Below are 18,570 nucleotides of genomic sequence, written 5' to 3'. Positions count from 1 at the left end.
TGTTCAATATAAATGTATCAACCTGCCCAAAAGGAATTTTTGTTGCACATACCAATTGAGCAGTCTTGAGAGAGAATTTCGGTCAGTGTGTGAATTCTTTTAGTGACACGGGAAGCGCTATAAATGTCATCACTGGTGTTAACACAAGAAGCTTGGATACATCTTCTGAGTAATCCAAGCTGCAAAGAAAACATTTTCCTGCCGTCGTCTTCATCGTTCTCTGATTCTTCTCTTTGGGTTGACTGGTGATCGTCAGTAGTCGTTGCCGACTGGCTTTCGTTTTCCAAAAGTGGCTGAAACATAAAACTCAATTTTTTCCCAGCAAATTGAACCAAAGAAGGCAAGTCATCGTTAGGAGGTCGAAGCTCGTCAATATGAACAGAAAGCCAGTTGACACCATGAAAACTCCCCAAATTTCGACAGCCTTTTGCAACTCTTTTTAAATTGACAATAAAGACGATATGCAAGGGTAGATTTGAATCTTTTCCGTGAAGGTTTTTCGATTGATGACAGAGATGTCTAGCCGATGCAATCAAATCGCTGTTCTCATCGCCATTACTGCACTGGACTATAAGAAGCTTTTTCTTTGGTAAATTTTCATTTACGTATCGCCTATAATGAAGATCGGTAAAGCGGGATTCAGTTAACAAAGAATTTTTACAAAATATCACGACAGGCTCTTTCGTTACCGCCATTTTGAGTTTGCGGAAAGGCCACCGTAATGAAACTTTCAGGTCTTCATTGACATAGAAATAACGGATAAGGGAGGCAAAAAGATGAAAATAAAAGATGAAGATGAAGAAAGGAGGCAAAAAGCAACTAAAAAAATAGAGGACATGTAGAAAGAAAAAAAAAAGAAAAGGAGTGTAAGGGTACTAAGTGAAAAAGCAAAGACCGAATAGAAAACAATTTACCTAACAAAACGAAAAGTAGGAACGAAAAACAGTTAACAACGAACGAAAATAAAAAGGATAAATAAATTTAGAGAGAGAAATAGAGAGGTAAAAATGGGGAAATGGTAGAGAGAAGGAGAGAATAATGAATGAATTGACTTCAGGTGGAAGAAACATTAAAGGAAGAAATGATAGAAAGATAGGAAAAAGAAAAAAATGAATGAAGGAATGAAGAAAAATTAAAGAAAGAAATGTAGAGGAAAAAGGTGGAAGAAAAGAAGGAAAAAAGAATGTATGAAAGGAAAGAGAAGGAAGAAGATAAAAAGATGAAATTTGGGAATAAGGCAGAAGAAGGGAGATGGAAAAAAGAGAGAATGAATTGAAGGGAAACGATGGCAGACAGACTACAGCACAAAATGAGAAAAATATAAGAAAGAAAGAATGAAAAAAGGGGGAATTTGAGAACCAATAGCTTTCATAGGGTCCATCAAATCAACGCTAAACCGTTTAAGCTTTGTTCAAAATTCAGGCCGGGGAATGCAACACTGTTTAGAAATGTATCGAATAAATGTACGAATAAATGAAACTAATTCTTTGTTAATTCACTATCACGAAGTTAAATTTCGGCAAGAGCGTCAAATGATAATAAGGTGGTAAAAATATTATTTGTTTTGAATATATCAGCTCAATAGAAAAAATGGTTACCTCAACTCCTCGGAAAACTGTTGCTCTGTTTGGAACTTATTGAGAGATATGCATTTCAAATCATATGCATGTTCCAATGTTTCGTTAAGAGCATTTTGATCACGGGGAGATAGAAGTCTTGAGAATGTGGTTACCTGTAGGCAATGAAAGAACATAGCCAGGATCATTCGGAAAATCAGAGCAAATGATAAAAATTTTTCACCCTAGCATAGATTACTTAAATTTTATGAAGAAGAAGTTTAAAACCATGATAATAACGAATTATTTTATCTTAATGTATGTTCAATTATTATGACTGGTATTGAAATTCGTAATGCAAAAGATGTAAGATATTTTTGTTTATAAAAGAAACTTACTTGTACAGAATGTTCAGCATCTCCAGCCTGCATCAATACTGTCTTCAGAAAAGAGCAGAGCGAACTGTGCAACTGCTCGTTGTAGTAAACCTCCGAAAAGAATTCTGCATCTTGGCGCAGTGGAGTGTTGTTCAATCTAGCAACGGATTCAGGTGCTGCAACAGCTAGCAATTTCTTTTTACTGTCCTCTAAAATCTAAAACGTAAAAATTGAAATTGAAGAGATTGGAATGTAAAATAAGTTAGCATTTTGGACCAATCATTAACAAAGAACAACGGGTGCAAAAATTAGCTGTTTTTACAACAGAAAAAGACCAGTTGAGCCAAAATAAGCTGGTTGTAAATCCAAGCTTCCAATTCAACAAACTTCCAAGCCAACCTACAATCGTCTTGAAAACATTAATGTCATATTACAAGAGCAAATTCAGGCATGATTTTACTATAAAACAACGTAAATTAGAAAATTAATTTGGTCTTGTGACTTGTATGATATTTGCCTAAAGTCTCAAGATTGTCCAGGTGATTGAGTAGTAATATTTTGGATAAACATTGAAAAATAAAATACAAGACGATTAGCTTTGTGTTCCAAGTAATGTTGGCAAACAATGCATCTTAGCTTGAAAAACATAGCTTACGTGATTGTCAGGAGTGTCCTCTCCACATTTGTGCATTGTTTCGAGTATAACTGAAGCAGAAGTGTCACTATTGTATCCAACAAAAGCATCCCCAAGAGAATATTGTTTTCTAAAGTCATGATGAAAAGATAATCTAATTTGGTTAGGGCAGTAGGTTTCTTCTGCTTAATATTCAAAATTGTACATCAAAGCATATGAAAAAGCATATGAAAAAGTCGAATTAAACGGAGACTCTTTTTCACTTGAGATCCCTTAGACAAAATGTGTTGTGTACGTTACCTTTCGTGATTGATAACGGAAAAATCAGCTGCCCATTGGCTAATAACTTCACACAATTGTATCTGCCTGTCACTCAAACAGGTTGAAATCACAAGGAAGTGCTTCTCAAGTCTGTTGATCAGGGGAATTGGGAAGCAATCATAGACTGTACTTTTTTCAGCTACCACGATCAGCCTATATGGAAGATGATGCCAGTTCGTATAAATGCTGAAGTATTTACATAAAAATTTAAATGCCATCTATAATGCGTTCTTTCATAAAAACAGAATAACTAGAAGCAATGTACTGCTATCAAAAAGGTACTTTATTTCCAATTTTAAGATTACGGTTTTTGTAGCAATTGCTTGATAAATTCTAACTCAGTGTAAGCTCTATTTGCATCAAATGGAAATTGGTATGACCACGAAAATAAATGATTGTTGTTGGATAAGCACGGCAACTAGATCATTGATTATCAACTTCTTTGAGGATAATGAGTATCTCTTCCTGCACTGTTCTCTGTTTGCTTATATGTGCGATGATCTCCTTGGCCAGACTTCATACCTTCCAAAACTGGATTCAAACAGCATCGATCCAAAAGCCTTGCTTTGTTTCTTAATTTTCCTTAATTTTTTTCTAAACCTTAGCCCAACACTTGATGAAAGTGACAATCGAATGGTTCTATTGGCATCTATAGCATATATTAAAGCAACTAGCAGACTTAACTGAAGTAGAAACTTGAGGATTAGCTACCTTGTGAGTCATGACATCAGCATCAGTAACCCAGGGCATAGCTCCCTGCAACAACTTGCCTACCCTAACAAACCTATCTTGTTATCTAATGCTGTCATTAATATGCCTGTACTAAATCCATGATTTGCCTGCCCTAAACTGGCGGATGCTAGTGCCTGTCAAATGAAATAGTGCCATGGTTCACAAAGGTTTTGTTTTATAAGCTTATTGTAAAAGTATTTGTTAAGTGCCATGCATAGCCAGAACCAGATGACGTCATGTCTTTTTCTGCTGTGGAAGGCGCAGAATATTGCATTTTGTTTTTTGTGATTTTACCGTGAGAAAAAAACTTCTTTGCAAAAGCTGTACTAGGCCATTTCCATAGATAGGTTAGTGCAGTTTCGTATGGCGTGCCAGATAAAGACATACTCACTTAAACTCCTCGTGGACACGACATTTCACTCGGTGACTACCCAAACCAAGGTCCACATATCTCTGACCGCCAAGGTACACGTAGTACTAAATGAAAATGATAACATTGAGGTTATACCAAACACAAAGGCCTATTGATTTTCACAGTTTAACGAAATTACCTGAAAGAGCATGATAGAAAAGTTAATATAAAAAAAAGATGCAGCTACCCGGAAGTGGTCGAGTTATAGCCACGTGAGCATAGGGCTTCTTCTCTTATTGCAGTCGTTTTCTAGGTTCTTCCTTTAACGGGATTTTTCGTTCATTTCAAAAATGCACCCAAAACCTTTGGAATCAGTTGAAAATCTTTACTAACAAACCGAATTTCAAAAAACAGAAAACTGTGTATCACAAGAAAACGCCCTTTTCGATGCCATTCCAACGAAAAAGAAGATAAGCTCTTGAAGAGGACACTTGCGATAACCACGAGAGCTTCCTACAATGCCAGTATCAATAATATACATGGAAGATATCATCGATTAAAAATAAGACCTTTATTTTATAAAACATATAAAACATATAAAATATAAAGCTAAGTTACTATAAATGTCCATATAGTAATTTCTAATGATAATATTTTGATAGGAAAATGGCAAAAGATGGCCCAAAATATGAGTCAGGGTTTTTTCATATTGGCGGAAGGATTCTAACTTCCAGAGTTTTGTTTACTACAGCAGTTTCGTTGAAGGCACCACTAAGCTTTACCTGTAATCAACTGGAGTCCGCTGATAGCTTAAAGTTGTAATGTTGTATATGTTTCTACCTAGCACATCGAGAAGCTTATGCTTATTGAGCAGTGTCCTGATCCTTCCTCTCGATGTGGCCACACCTCGTGATTCCTATGTTTGGAAATAAAGAGAGCTTGCGACTCTTCTCAATCTGAGAGAAGGTTTGGTCATGTCAGGGGCTCGAGCCACGGACCCTTGGGTCTATAGTTAGCGCCTCTAGTAACTGAGTCATCCTACTAACCTCTAGTAATTCTAGAGCCTCTACTAACTAGCTTGAAGTGAGATTACAAACCTTGGTCAGAAAAATTCCTAGTGCAACGCAAACCAATACGCGGGCTAATACTCGTGGAAGCGCAGGCAAATAGAAAAATTGATAATTAGAGTCTTTGACATAGTTGAATCCCTCACCTGGTTCAAAGCATCATAAAGACTCTCGTATAGGTTTTCCATATTTAACAGGATAACAGTCATGCCAGTTTCCATGCAAACTTTAATTTTGTTTATGTCTCTGCAAACCTAACCGAAAGACAAGGAGATGAGAATTTTACCAGCAAAGAAGTTTTGAATGCAACCATTGAATCTGAATTAACAGAAAGCTCACGTGACTTGATATTTTAAATGATATAAAAGAATAACATCATTTCTGTGCCTTACGATTTCTTTCTAAGGACTGTTGCAACAAGGCTTACTTGAGTAAACTCTTGATCTTTAGGAAAACTGCTGCCGAAAATCACGCTGGCTCCAGCATTTTCTTCAGGAAATACCTTCTCTAGGACTCGCAAGGCTGCATAATTTTCTGTCATTAATAGAAGATAACGCGTATCCCTGAAAAAGATTGAATAAGTGTTCATACTTTTTACAGCAAACTTCAAAAACCTCAACTTCAAAAACCTGCTTTGAAAATGAAAACAAGATATTGTCTGGGTACGGTTTGTTAACACAATTTCACTTTTAGGAAATCTTTTGGCATTAATCAGCAACATGATCGTTTCCACTCTATACAATCAATATAAACAGTTGAGTTCACCATGAAATCTAACTATATCACAAAACCGCAATAAAAATGAAGTAAAATGATTCAAAATAACTATAAGTGAAAGAGAAAGAACATCACTCTGAAAAGACGACGAGTTAGTGTTTAACAGTTACATAGACAAAAACAAAACAATTTGAAGAAGGAAGGTCTTTGAAGAAGAAATATGGACATTTTCAGAAAGAAACTAACATTTTTCCCGGCATCAGTGAATTTAATATGCATGCATGAGATTGTTGGTTGCTGGCTGTAAAAAGTGGGCAGTGATAAGCAGAAGAGATCGGACAGTGATAATAAAAGAAGTGTTTAGGGATGATTGATGTGAAAAATTAGAGGGGCTAAGCGTGTACAGAAAAACTTTTACGACAATACTGTGGTGCTTAGGGCGAAATGATTAGAAAAAAATTTAGGCAACTCACTTCTTTGTGTCATCAGGTTGGAGATATGATCTCAAAAGTCCAACAGGACTAATATCCACCTTTTCATTGGCATTATCGTCATTTCCCTCCTACAGTAGTACGGTAGCAATAAGAAATTATTAAATGACAATTTGATAAAAGATTCTACTTCAACAAAAGCAATCACTTCTTTTGATACCTATAAATTGCCCAATTTCGCATCAAGATTGTTTTTAAAGATACCCGTACAATTCTAAAACATCTCATTCTGCTTCTTTCAAAACTGACATGACTTTCCTTTCCCTCAAAAAGATTCATCGTAAAATCTTCGGAAGTAATCTTCTAAAGAAAGATTTTTCTTTCATCTTACCCGAAGAGATGATCCTTTTAACTCTTGCCTAAAATACTCCCAGGTATCAAAGTCCTCAAGACCACCAAAATTTCGCTTTACTGCATGCTCAATCTCAATAAAAGTTGGTAATCTTTGCGCCTTTTTGGCTTTGTTGAAAATCATCTTTATAAGACTAAAATAAAATAAAATAATCAATTCGTAGAGAATACATCAAGAGTGTTGACATGGATGTTCGAGAAACTAGATTTAGTAGAAGAGAAGACTGTTTATGATTAGGTTGAATAAACGAGGAAAAATTCCGAATAAATAAGCTAAAAAATCACAGGCCAGCGATAAAGAAATATTTGAAAAGAATTTTGATTTTGTTAAGGAAAGGTACGAAATTTAAGCTGGTGAAAATGAAATATTGAAATATGTAAACAACCATCATTGCGCCTATAAACCGTTTTGTGACTTCAGCCCGTTTGCATATTCACAAATTAGTATGATGCGTCCAAATAAGTGGTTAAAATGACATTCAAATGAAGCAAAGAAATAAAAACATTATAAGACTTTCGTATAAAGCCCCTCAGAATATAAAACGTTCGAATAATGATCAAACATTCTAAGCGAGGAAGCAAAACAAAAATTAATTATTTGACAACAAATAAAACTTAGCTATGAAATAAAATAAAACAAATAAAAGTTATGAAAGGTACATATCATAATAATATCAAATGGAAAACGCTAACAGTAAATTAGTTATGCAGCTTATTGTGAAAGAAAGACCACAGTTATTGATAAGCATTAAAGCTATGATTTAGCAGAATTGGTCTTAAGAGCAATATTCTAAGTTTTTATACTATAAACATTGAATGAAAATGTAAGAAATAATAAAAATGCAGAATTTACCAGTAGTAGTCTCTCAGCCCAAAAAACTCCTCCTTTTTCGACTGCTTTAGCTTAACACAATTCGTTTGTTCTTTGTATATACGCAAGTATGCCCTTGCAAGTGGAGGGAACAAACCAGATATAGTCTGCTTGATCAGCAAATCGGAATTGCAAATGCCACTTTATATGGAAAAGAAATATTTTTGCAATTAATTTTGAAAAAATAAAAACTTACGTCTGACAAGGTTACAGCACGTTACAGAAACCAAAAGAAATTGCACCTTTTGCAAATCAAGATGTAATAACTAAACACCATAACCTTACAGCATATTAAATAGAGGTTAAGGCTACTCTAAAACCAGTGGCGTTTTTAAAGGTTACCTAAAAAATGTTATGTAATAAATTCAATCTCAAGAAAAACCGCTACTGAAATGCCTCTAGAAACATGTTTAAATGATGAGACTTGTAGCTCTATTGCAAGCAATATCTTACTCTGCACTAGTAACAAGCTCTTTTTCGTTTGGCTGTCCCCTTGTTAGCATAAGCCCTCTATTCATCTTGGCTGGATCCAATGCCCAATTGGATATCCCAATGAACGCGACACGTTTGGCCTTAGATTCGGCCCCTTCAACTGTCAGGTCCTCGGAACCATCAGTTCCATCCTCGAGCAGCGGATGCAAGGCCTTAAGTGGCATGCGCGGTGAATCTTCTGCTAGACCCACTTCGTCCAAGACAACAACAGACGCAAAAGTGTCCAATTCCTTGCCTTCTTGGAAACGACTGCATTGCCTAAATGTAGCAATGATGCCATCGGCAGTTGACAACGGACTGCACTGGTACGAGCACATCAGAATCTACAAATAAATTAAAGATCAACAATTATAGAACTAATTTAAGAACGAGAATTAACATTTTGAAAGACTCTACGCTTCATTGTCGAAAGTCTGGAAAATGAAAATGCTAATACCTATGTTCAGAAATTTTCAAGCAAATCTTAAGCATGTCTGGTTAACATTTCGAGTTCAAATTATATCCTGTCCTAACAAATCTGATTGCCCAAGTTTGTATTCGTTCTACCGTTTGCTTTACAATTTTGCAAAACAGCCAAGAATTATGTAAATTCAATGAAAATACCTGCTTGAATGTCTTGAAAAGATCTGAATGAGACAGTTTTCCTTGCATATTGTCTTGTATAATAGTTTTCGCAAGCGACTTTGAGCTGCCTGGTTTGCCCACCACGAAAAGGGGAATCCTCAATTCAATGCAAACGACCATCATAAAAATGTTCTCGCTTAAGGCTGTGTTCTTTGCAATATTTTCACCAAGCTGCAGTTCGTCTAGAAACATTTGTTGGCAGCTACATCAAAAGAAAAGTAGGATCATGAATTACCTGCTTGAACAGCGAAACTAACATGAAGCAATTTCAATAAGACATAAGACAGTTCATTTACTGCAAAACGAGCATGCGCACTTGTTTTCAAGGAAGTTTTAATTAAATTCTTGAATTTTCTAGTATTTTGTGCTGTCTTTATTTATCCCGGGAGTGAATTCCAGATTTTAGGCCCTTGAAATTTTGATGATCTGATACCATTATTGGTAGCTCTGGCTTTTGGAATGTGAAGGGGGTTTTTGAGTCGAAGGTTATGACCTGTTGTTTTGGGTACAAAATAATCTTTCATGAAAACAGGATTAAGGTTGTTAAGTGTTTAATAAACTTCGAGCGCTAAAATTCTAACTGATTGGACATGTAAGGTAGTTTCTTTTGAGTTAGCAAGTAAATCTTTGTACGAAGATGAATAGTCCGAATAGGCTACTCTTAAAGGTATTATATTCTCTGGTGAATTTAGTGCTAAAAATACGTAAACAGTAATTTAGTACTTAAAAGTAAACAGTTGGGAAACAACTAGAGCATACAGGCGAGTTAGTTTTCCCGGCCCTTAAAAAAATATGTGTGAAAACTTTGATACAAAATAGATGTAGAAACTGGGGCACAAGTGGCCCTAACTCCCCTCCCGACTGAAGTGTAGCACCTCTTTGCAGCTCATAGAGATTCCCCTTTTTGCCTACAGGTGAAACCTCCCCTTCCATTTGAAAAGCTTCCTACGTCAATGTAAAGAACATTGAAATACAAACAAACTAATGTTTTATTGACAAATCCGCTTTACTCCAAGAAAGCTACTTGAACAAAACAAGCATTCCAAAAAATCTTAATTGCTTGATTGAGGCAAACGTAGATTCAGACAAAAAACATTTAAGGAATAAAGCTGTAATTTTATCAAAGCATTCGTCTTCTTCATGAATGCAAACACGAATGAAATGCTCTCAAAAAGCCTTGAAAAAGGATGCACTCATCAAACGCAAGGAAATAATGAATCAAAAAAACATATTTGTTGGAAATTAGAAGTTTTAAAACATTTTTTTACATAAATTGGTCATCACTTAAAACTAATATACTCCGTGGTTTTTCACTTGAAAAGAAAATGAAAATAAATACTCACTAATGTGCATCGTCCTTAAGTTCTTTGTAGCCATTTATCAGCCTGTAGTTTCCGGTGAAATGTCGAGCAACTTGCCGATAATACCGGTCCCGCTTTTCCAATCGCACAGCGTAACAAACAGTGAGTGCAAGAGATAAAGACAATATAACCATCTCTGCTGTGTTTTCCTAAAAAAACAGTGTTATAGGTGACTAAGTTTTTTTCAAATTTTCACCACAGAGATTTTCTAGGAATCAGAGGTCAGAAAACTCCTTGATAATCCTCCGGATGTAACTTTGTTGGATTGGCCTTCCTCAGAATTGACCTGGTATCTTTTGAAAAAAGTCTCCAAGAAATGGAATTTGATTACAAGTATCGATGCATTGGTCTTAACGCTTTGTCAAAAATTAAGAAAAGTTAAAGCACGGTGGTAAATTCCTCCAATTTTATATCAACATGTCAAGTCTTTTTGCCTTCCTCAAAACTACTGCAACGTGGGGGTAACCTTCCTCCGGTTCACAGCCGTGAAACCGTAATGTTTCCTGGGCTCTGCTAGGAATCAACGATTTTGCAGCAATATTTGCAGATTTTATAGAGAAAACGAAGAACAAATGCAACAAAGAAAGTCCTAATGGAACATTATGCCGTTTAGATCATCACTGCTGGAAGTTTGAGATTTTTTTCATCTTCATACCGCAGCTTCATACAGGATAGAAACAGTATTAAATAAAGTTAAAAAAACCTCTTCGTCAAAGAAATCATCATTGCTTTCATTGTCTGTGTCATCTTCTTTCTCGTCAACATGCAACAACTTGTTCTTCGTATCTTTTATCAAAGGTAAAAACTCAGGCATTTTTGAATAAAACCAAGCAAGAACTTGGACGGCTCTCTCTACGTCACGCAGACTAACAAAACTGCATTCATTCTACAAGATAAAAAGATCTCAAGAAAGAAATCATAAACGGCATATTTTGATCATACGATTTCAGGTATCTCCTTTTCGATGAGCAGCTGACAAAAGAACAAAATCGTCAGTCTAAACCTTTATAATAATGAGGTTTATTAGCTATATTTCCTAAAGATAGAACAAAATGAATTTTTACCTTAAAGAAATGAAAGTTAACCAACAAACACCTAATTTTATGAGGTTTCAGACCTTTCATTAGTGTTGAAATTTGCAAACAGATTTCTGGTATATTGTTAATTACTGCTGGCTTCTCTTAATTAACGATTAATGGAAATAATAAATACATGTGGCGCTGTAAAATCAATTAAGTACCTGTTGCTCTCTCATGAAAAACTGTGAAGCCCCTAATGTATGTGCCACAACATCTAAAAACTCACGATCATTGGGTATTTCTCCTTTCCTTGCCTACACATAATATGTAGAAAAATTTGATCATTACAATTTTTTCATAAAAAATTCTAGGTGGAGTCATGTGAAAACATAGTGAAATATTATCAAATTATAATCTGATATTATTTCATGATTACCTCGGACTTTCACTAAGTCGGGTTGTTTTACATTACCATTTAGTTCCTAGCCTATTTAAGTCAAAAGTCGAGCCTCGGAAAAGTCGTAAAGCCGGACCATTTATTTACCTCCCTTGAAGGCCCGATTAAATGGCACTCAACTGTATAAAAAACAAAATAAAAGATGCTATGCAAATGGGCGGGTTAGATGTCTGGATATGAGATAAAGTTTTGTGAAGTTGTTGGTTAGTTAAAAGAGAATCGCTCATATTCGCGCATACATTATAGGAATTATTGAAAATGCTACAGGAATTAAAAGAAAAATATAATATAATCAAGACAGAATAAAAATTATTGCTTTACCGGTCTGACATTTGGTACTCGATGCCTTAAAGACAGAGATTTATAACATTTGGTGCAATGAAAAAGACAGTTCTAAGCAACAACTGTGAGTTTCACGCCTAATACGATCACCAACAGCTATTAATCGTGATAAATGTTACTATATGTCTGTAGTTCTTGTTTTCTTGAAACATATGTGTTGCAAGAGCTTCCAAAGAAACTGAAATAAAGCAAAGGCCAAGGCGAACTATCCTCCCTGTTTTCACTGATAGTAACGGAATTGACATCTGCATTAACAGACTTTTAAGACTTTGAAAGAGAAAGAAAATAAGTTAAAACAGAGATCCGATGTCATATGACAATTTTTGCTGGCTAAGCAATTCACAACTGGCAACACGGTAAGTGAAAGTTTCGACTAAACTACTTACATAGCGATTTACTATTTGCATTGTGTACAAAATTTCAGCTTCAGGTGACAACTGACCAAAATCCCATACAAGAGGTAACATGCTATCAGGAAGGCGATGCACACGATAAACAAGTTGTCTCAAGGGTATTTTCCCTAAAGAAAAAATAATTAAATAACTTCACAAATGCGTAGATATTTCATTTGAAGTTTCCAATCAAGTGAGCTTTACAATCGCAACCGTTATCCATATCCTTGCAGTCAAACATCACCTGCTTTAGACAAAATTTGTGTTCCTATTTGACTGCAAAACGTTGCAAAGAGCTAATTACCATCATGACTTTTATTTGTTGCCTCTACAGCTTCGTTTACTTTTCTGTCTTTAAAGAAGTTTCGTTAAGGACATATGCTTCAAATGTTTCAAACTCCGTTTGAAAGATGGCTTCGAGGAGCGGAAACATAAAATCTATAATACTTTTCGCCTGAACCCTAATGTATAAAGGTCGGATTATGACCAAAGGTAAGCAGAAAAATTAAATCTAGATGCGGATCTAAAATAGATACATAGAAGTAGAATGGCATGTTTGATTGGTTCCATGGTTTTGACCACTCGGTGGCCACAATACTCTTACCTTGTTTTAGAGTTCCTAGAACTATTCCGTGCTATCGTCAAATTTTGCGCTTATTTGATTAACTTCGTTGGTGCAGCATGATAGGCAATTAGCATTGTATTTATTCAATTTAAACTATATGCTTTAAAGGCAATCTGTCTCGTTGTTGATTGGTTAACGAGAACAATAGCTGGAACAAAAGACTAAACACGATTCCAGCGCTCCACCATATTTTTTACAATGCGATAAATTAAAGGGGGACTGGAAACAATAAAAATCCCTTTGTTCTTATAACCAATCAACGTCGTGACAGATTGCCTTTAATGCTTCAACTGATGCGTACACAAGCAGCAAACAAACCTAGTTTCTCGGTTGCGTCTTCAGCTTTGACGCGATAGCCAAGACCTGCAGACTCGAGCTTTGCTATCATATCGTCGGTATGCCTAAAATGACAAAAAGACCCTTGTTATCAGTTTAAAGGCGAGCAGATATAAACTTAAGTGAATAGTCAAGAGAAACGTAGAGGAAAATTACAATAAACGCTTTTTAAAATGATTCCGATTCGTCTTGGAAAAGGGAAAAAATTATTATACCAAAATAACTATAAGTAAAGATATATTTTGGAACCACGCTAGTTCAGAGGCACAAGAGAGAGCATTGCCACCTGAGAAGGGACTTTGTCCAAAAGCTGGGATAAAGCCTACGAATGTCTATGAATAGTCCAAGTTCAATTTCCGATGCTTGTTTAGCAAAAATATCATCTCCAATGGACCTAGAGTAGCAATGCTGTCAGTTCTGGGGTTTACGACTTAGGGGAAGAGATAAAAATTAAGGCAACTGGGTTTGGGGAAAGGTTTCAATGTTTACTCTATAAAATTTCCTTTTTATCTCTATTTTGCTTTTGTCAGGTATATTTCAACCTAGATGCATGTTTGAGTTTTGTTTATATAATCGTCACAGAAATACAAACTTGTATCATTTGAAAATTTCTAAAAATAGGTGCAAATCATCAGACAAAGATATTAAACCGGAAATTTTCTGAACCAAATATACCCTAGGACCAAATCTTTGCAGCATTTGCAATTTTATATAGTTCCTTGAGCCGAAAGTTCCATTGAATTTTACCCTTTGTTTCGAATGTGCTAGACAGCTATAAATTCAAATAAAGGCGTCCCTGGTAAATCTTTATACATGTTATTTTTCAAATGTAATTCGTTACGTATGCAGTTAAAAGATTTTTGGCAAATTTAACACTAAAGTACAGGCATACTCTGCTTGGCTAAAAATTCTATATTTTGCACTGTTTGATATCGAAGAAGTCAAATCTGTCTCTTTTCCCAAGGTTTTTAAGAAAGGGAAACTTTGAAGTTGTAGTTCTGACATTCACAATGAGATTCCATTATAGAAAGATGACAATAGTTAAAATCCTATGGCTCAGTTTTTTAACTTACTTGCGGTATGGATTGCATGCAGCAATAACTTGTAAACCACATGATGCCATGTCCAACGGCTTTCCACCCATTCTCATGTCGCACATTATTTCTTTGATCATCCCTATTGCAGTGGTTGTGTTTGCTTCGTCAAAAAACAGAACAGTTTCGAGATCCCTTCGTTTCGCTCTGTTTGCCTGCGCTAACTCGATAGCTTTCTGCACTTTTTTCTTTATATCATTTTCAGTTACTCCACCATGTACCTAAAATACCAAAAAAACTAGACTGATCTAAGCGTCTATAGATCTCCAATAGTTTATTGGAAAGACGAACCAGCATTTGTCTGAAGGACCGTGGCCTTCTCAAAATTTCGCATATGCATATGCGTAGTTTAAATCGTTGTTATTTTCACTCCGTATAATATATTCTGTGTTAGGAACATTCTTGGAAGTTATGGAATTGGCGAATTCGAATAAAAAATTCGAGGAAATAGAGAATAGGGTATCATGAGATGAGTGAGAATAAAACCCTGTTTTGTATATGCAACCATGATTTATAATAGTTTTGATTAAATGCTGTGAGGCGCCATTAAATTTAAATTTTTGCCTTCATCCTAATGCGCATGCCCATAAGATGTGTTTTCTCATTGGTTCAGACAAATGGATAGAATAATGACCATAAACAATTGGAATTCAGACTTGTCTCCCTAACAAGAGTTCTATTTAAGCGATAAGCGATTATTCTGTACTGTTATGAATTCTTCAGATCATGAGTAATTGTCATGTCATTGAACGTAATCCTCTCAACACCGTCCTGCTCATAAACCAAAGCATGTTACACCTTAGTCGGCAAAAAGCATTGCTCACAGCAGAAAAAGTCTTCGTTCTATTAAATTTATTTTGAAAATTTATCTTATTGGATTCTCGTCACGGTTTTGCTTTGTTCTATAATCTTGTCTTTAAAAAGAAGCATACTTTTTACTTCTGATAATTTGAAAAAGTTATAAGAGTAAAATCTTTATTTCGAATCATGGATACCGAGGAGAATTAGCCTAACTATCAATAGCACTACAGACAGTGGCAAGTTCAACTGTATACGTAGTTTAACTATGGAGTATAATGAGGCTGTTGACTACGTTCTGGAAGCTTAGCTACCAATTTTACCTTAACACATTCTTAGCAAGATAACATCAGAAAAAAATTTTCTAAGCCATTGCTACAAACATTTGCCACAAGATCTTCTTTCAGTTCAGTTTCATTTTTTTCCACTTCATACAATTTATCACAATAATTAAACAAAAAAATAGCTAAACTACAAGAAAATAAGACAATGTTACAGAAAAATAATACATCGGTTAGTGAACTTATTATACAATATACATTTAAGAAAACAAAGAAAATAAGATAAATTGTATTGAGATAACTTCTTAAGAAGGAGCTCTTTCAGTAGTCAAACGAATCGAGAAGTGAGCTCCTCCTATCTCAATAACAGGATGTCATGCGTTTGTGCATAGCCGTGAATTCCTTAGAGTCATAAATCTCGAACACACACCTTAACAAGGACCATATTTTGTAGATTGGATTGTCCAGCTTTGAGTCTGCACATAAAACGAATCAATCTTGTTTTCCCACAGCCTGTTTCACCCATTATAATAACCGGAATACCTGACCTAAAAGTAATCAGAGACCAAATGTAGATAACAATTCAAACAGACAAAAACTCTTATCAAAATTCCCATATTGCTAAAATTCCACTTTAAACCACATACAGTATACTATATAATCATAATCAGATATTAAATGCATGACACGAACATGTTACCATTTCATGCCATTTTCAAATTTTGCATTTAACAAAAAACTTGTTTGACAACCAAATAAATATGCTAATTACGCAACTTAATGGATATTTGCAAATAGGAAGACAAGAGAGATTGATGTCTAATACTTAAACTACGTTTTTTAATTCAGGCATCATCTTTCTGCAGATTGCTTTGTTTCATCATATTTCCAAACTGTTTTTGACAGCCAGTACCTGGAAACATGCTTGCGTCAAACACGAGTCTTAATAGCAAGAAAAATGTTCTTTCACAGCCATTTTCTTAAATTCTTCAAAACCCTTGGTACAACATCACTACAAACTCATCTTAACTTTTGACAAATTTTATCAGTAACGTCTGGTGAAATAATTATTTTAATTTCTTTTCTAAACATCACAATAATGACGAAACCTGAATCGCATGTGTATAGCCAATATCTTCATCACATTGTCCATTGTCAGTTCATACGTTTGATCTGGATCGTACACCACTTTAACCCCCATCACCGAACAAAGCATTTCCAGTTTTTTTCGTCTGTTAAGCAAGGTAGTTTTATGATAAACAAATAGATAAATATATCGATAAATAAACAAGCTTATCTATTATCAATATATAACACATATATTTTAAAGGTAGCAGAGCAATGAAAATAGATTCAGAGACCCAAAACAAAATAAAGAAACAACGAGTATTCACAAATCTAAAATTGCCAGAAATCGATTCCGCATGTAGATTTGTAACACGGGTGTCAGCCAGTTCAACAAACCGATTCATATAGATTCACACGAGATTCATATATTAATAAAGACTTATTGGGCCTACACATACCATTTTAATAAAAACAGCTAGGTAGAGAAAAAACCTTACAGGTTCTATTTCCGTTGAAGTTTAAACGTAAGTTGGGAATCCAAGATGAACAACACCAAGTGTTTACTTTTGGAAAAAAATCCAGTTTGTTAAAACTTTACATTTTAATTATAGCTATATAACATACATCGAAAATAAAGTCACATTTTTACGGAAAGATTTATTGTGGCTTTGTTAATTCTTTCTATTTACAGGGCATTTCGCGACAGGCACTTCTCGTCATCTTCGATTAATACAAAATATAGAATCGATTTGTTCTACAAATCAATGCTTAATCGAGAATAGAAATTATATATTTGGAGAATAGAAAACAGCAAATTTCATTAGAAGCCACTTTCAATAGTGCATGTGACTAAACAGCGATTCAATTAGGCAGTTATGAGATATAGAATTTAGTAGTTAACTAATGTGACCTCGTATTTACAAATTCAATTGTTCTACGCATTTTTATGCTCATTCGGATTATAGAAGAACTGCATACAGACCTGCTCCAATTATCAAAAGACGAGGAAAGGTCGACTCCATTATGTTTCAATCCAGCTATGAGCTGTTGCGACATTATTTTTCTCTCAATAACATTTCTGCTCAATTTGTCCAACAAATCACCATGCGAGTTAACAACAAAACCCAGAAATGAAACGGAAACATGATCTTGATTGAAGAACAAATATGGATGCTCGCTGTTGGTATGAAACATATGTTCCTTGTCAAGCAGCATAGAATAAACTTTTGGGAAGTAATAACAAAAACCCTAGCTTTGGACCTTTCGCACAGCTCTGAGCGCTTTCTAAAACCTAAATAAACTAGCAAATTGCATATTCCAATGAAAGCCACTTAAATTAAAACATGGCACATGAAGTAAGGATTAACGAATACTGGAAAATTCATCCTGCTTTTGAGTTTCTCTATGCAATAAGTATATCTATGTAAAAGTAGAGAGCTATTTGTTGCTATAAATGAGTTCAACCATAAAAGAAGATGGCGGTAAAAAAAGTATGCATTATTTAGTTTCAATACGATTTACAAGTCTACATTATGTATGATAAACTGACTTTTGCCGTTTATTCAACATTTTCAAATTTCAAAATAAATTCGCATTCAATGAAAATCGTCGCCTAACCTGTAGCAAATGATGTTTAAAGACCAGCGTATTTGTAATTCGTATAAAATTTGTAATTCTGCTCTGATCACAATAATTGAGCCAGGCGGCTCTTCTTACCTCCTTTCCCAAGTCCTTCTGAGACTAACGAGGCTCCCTTGCTGGGGCTGTGAAGTAGCATCAACCGACGGAGTCGCAAAGTCCTAAATTGAAAACAAAAGAAGTTTTATCTTTTATACCAGGCAGTTGGATAGGCTTACGAGTGAAATCAACTGGCTTACGACTGAAATCAACTGGCCTACGACTGAAATCAACTGGCTTCCGACTGAAGCGTAAGAAATTACAAAATTAGCTTCCTATCTCGAAAGTGCACAACACGCAGCATGGTCTGTTTGTCACAAGATTGATGAAAGCATACTTACTTTCGACATCATTAGCATGAACGTTATCACAAATTTTCTGAACCCTGGCATCGTGTCACCAACCAAAGATGGATTGCAAAAAACACTTGTTTCGCAGTCATAGAGCTGACTGTTAAAGAAATGCACGAAATGACTGAGCTGCCTCCATGACGGATGATCGACTCCACAATACCTTGGGATTACAGATTATAGAT

General features: G+C 35.2%; 1 protein-coding gene across 2 annotated transcripts in view; it reads right to left on the bottom strand.

The window, feature by feature from the left end:
* Nucleotides 1–18,570, bottom strand: part of LOC135693530 (E3 ubiquitin-protein ligase rnf213-alpha) — an 82,525-nt gene that overhangs the window by 25,131 nt on the left and 38,824 nt on the right. For both annotated transcript variants that reach the window (XM_089111385.1, XM_065212052.2), the window contains exons 31-54: nucleotides 18,377–18,548; nucleotides 18,075–18,157; nucleotides 17,341–17,535; nucleotides 16,400–16,522; nucleotides 15,721–15,838; nucleotides 14,191–14,432; nucleotides 13,100–13,182; nucleotides 12,151–12,284; nucleotides 11,187–11,279; nucleotides 10,650–10,832; nucleotides 9,929–10,095; nucleotides 8,565–8,787; nucleotides 7,923–8,284; nucleotides 7,452–7,610; nucleotides 6,579–6,732; nucleotides 6,230–6,318; nucleotides 5,467–5,602; nucleotides 5,186–5,293; nucleotides 4,012–4,097; nucleotides 2,868–3,041; nucleotides 2,589–2,697; nucleotides 1,955–2,149; nucleotides 1,599–1,732; nucleotides 53–612 (exon numbers count right to left, since the gene is read on the bottom strand). In XM_089111385.1, the coding sequence (XP_088967511.1) occupies nucleotides 53–612; nucleotides 1,599–1,732; nucleotides 1,955–2,149; nucleotides 2,589–2,697; nucleotides 2,868–3,041; nucleotides 4,012–4,097; nucleotides 5,186–5,293; nucleotides 5,467–5,602; nucleotides 6,230–6,318; nucleotides 6,579–6,732; nucleotides 7,452–7,610; nucleotides 7,923–8,284; nucleotides 8,565–8,787; nucleotides 9,929–10,095; nucleotides 10,650–10,832; nucleotides 11,187–11,279; nucleotides 12,151–12,284; nucleotides 13,100–13,182; nucleotides 14,191–14,432; nucleotides 15,721–15,838; nucleotides 16,400–16,522; nucleotides 17,341–17,535; nucleotides 18,075–18,157; nucleotides 18,377–18,548 (4,082 nt within the window). The remainder of the gene's footprint in view (nucleotides 1–52; nucleotides 613–1,598; nucleotides 1,733–1,954; nucleotides 2,150–2,588; nucleotides 2,698–2,867; nucleotides 3,042–4,011; nucleotides 4,098–5,185; nucleotides 5,294–5,466; nucleotides 5,603–6,229; nucleotides 6,319–6,578; nucleotides 6,733–7,451; nucleotides 7,611–7,922; nucleotides 8,285–8,564; nucleotides 8,788–9,928; nucleotides 10,096–10,649; nucleotides 10,833–11,186; nucleotides 11,280–12,150; nucleotides 12,285–13,099; nucleotides 13,183–14,190; nucleotides 14,433–15,720; nucleotides 15,839–16,399; nucleotides 16,523–17,340; nucleotides 17,536–18,074; nucleotides 18,158–18,376; nucleotides 18,549–18,570) is intronic.

This window comes from Rhopilema esculentum, chromosome 11 (genome assembly GCF_057945365.1).
Source record: "Rhopilema esculentum isolate cy_ngs chromosome 11, ASM5794536v1, whole genome shotgun sequence".
In the NCBI taxonomy this organism is placed as follows: Eukaryota; Metazoa; Cnidaria; class Scyphozoa; order Rhizostomeae; family Rhizostomatidae; genus Rhopilema; species Rhopilema esculentum.
The sequence above is the reverse complement of the archived record's forward strand: the minus strand, read 5'-3'. Positions and strand labels throughout refer to the sequence as shown.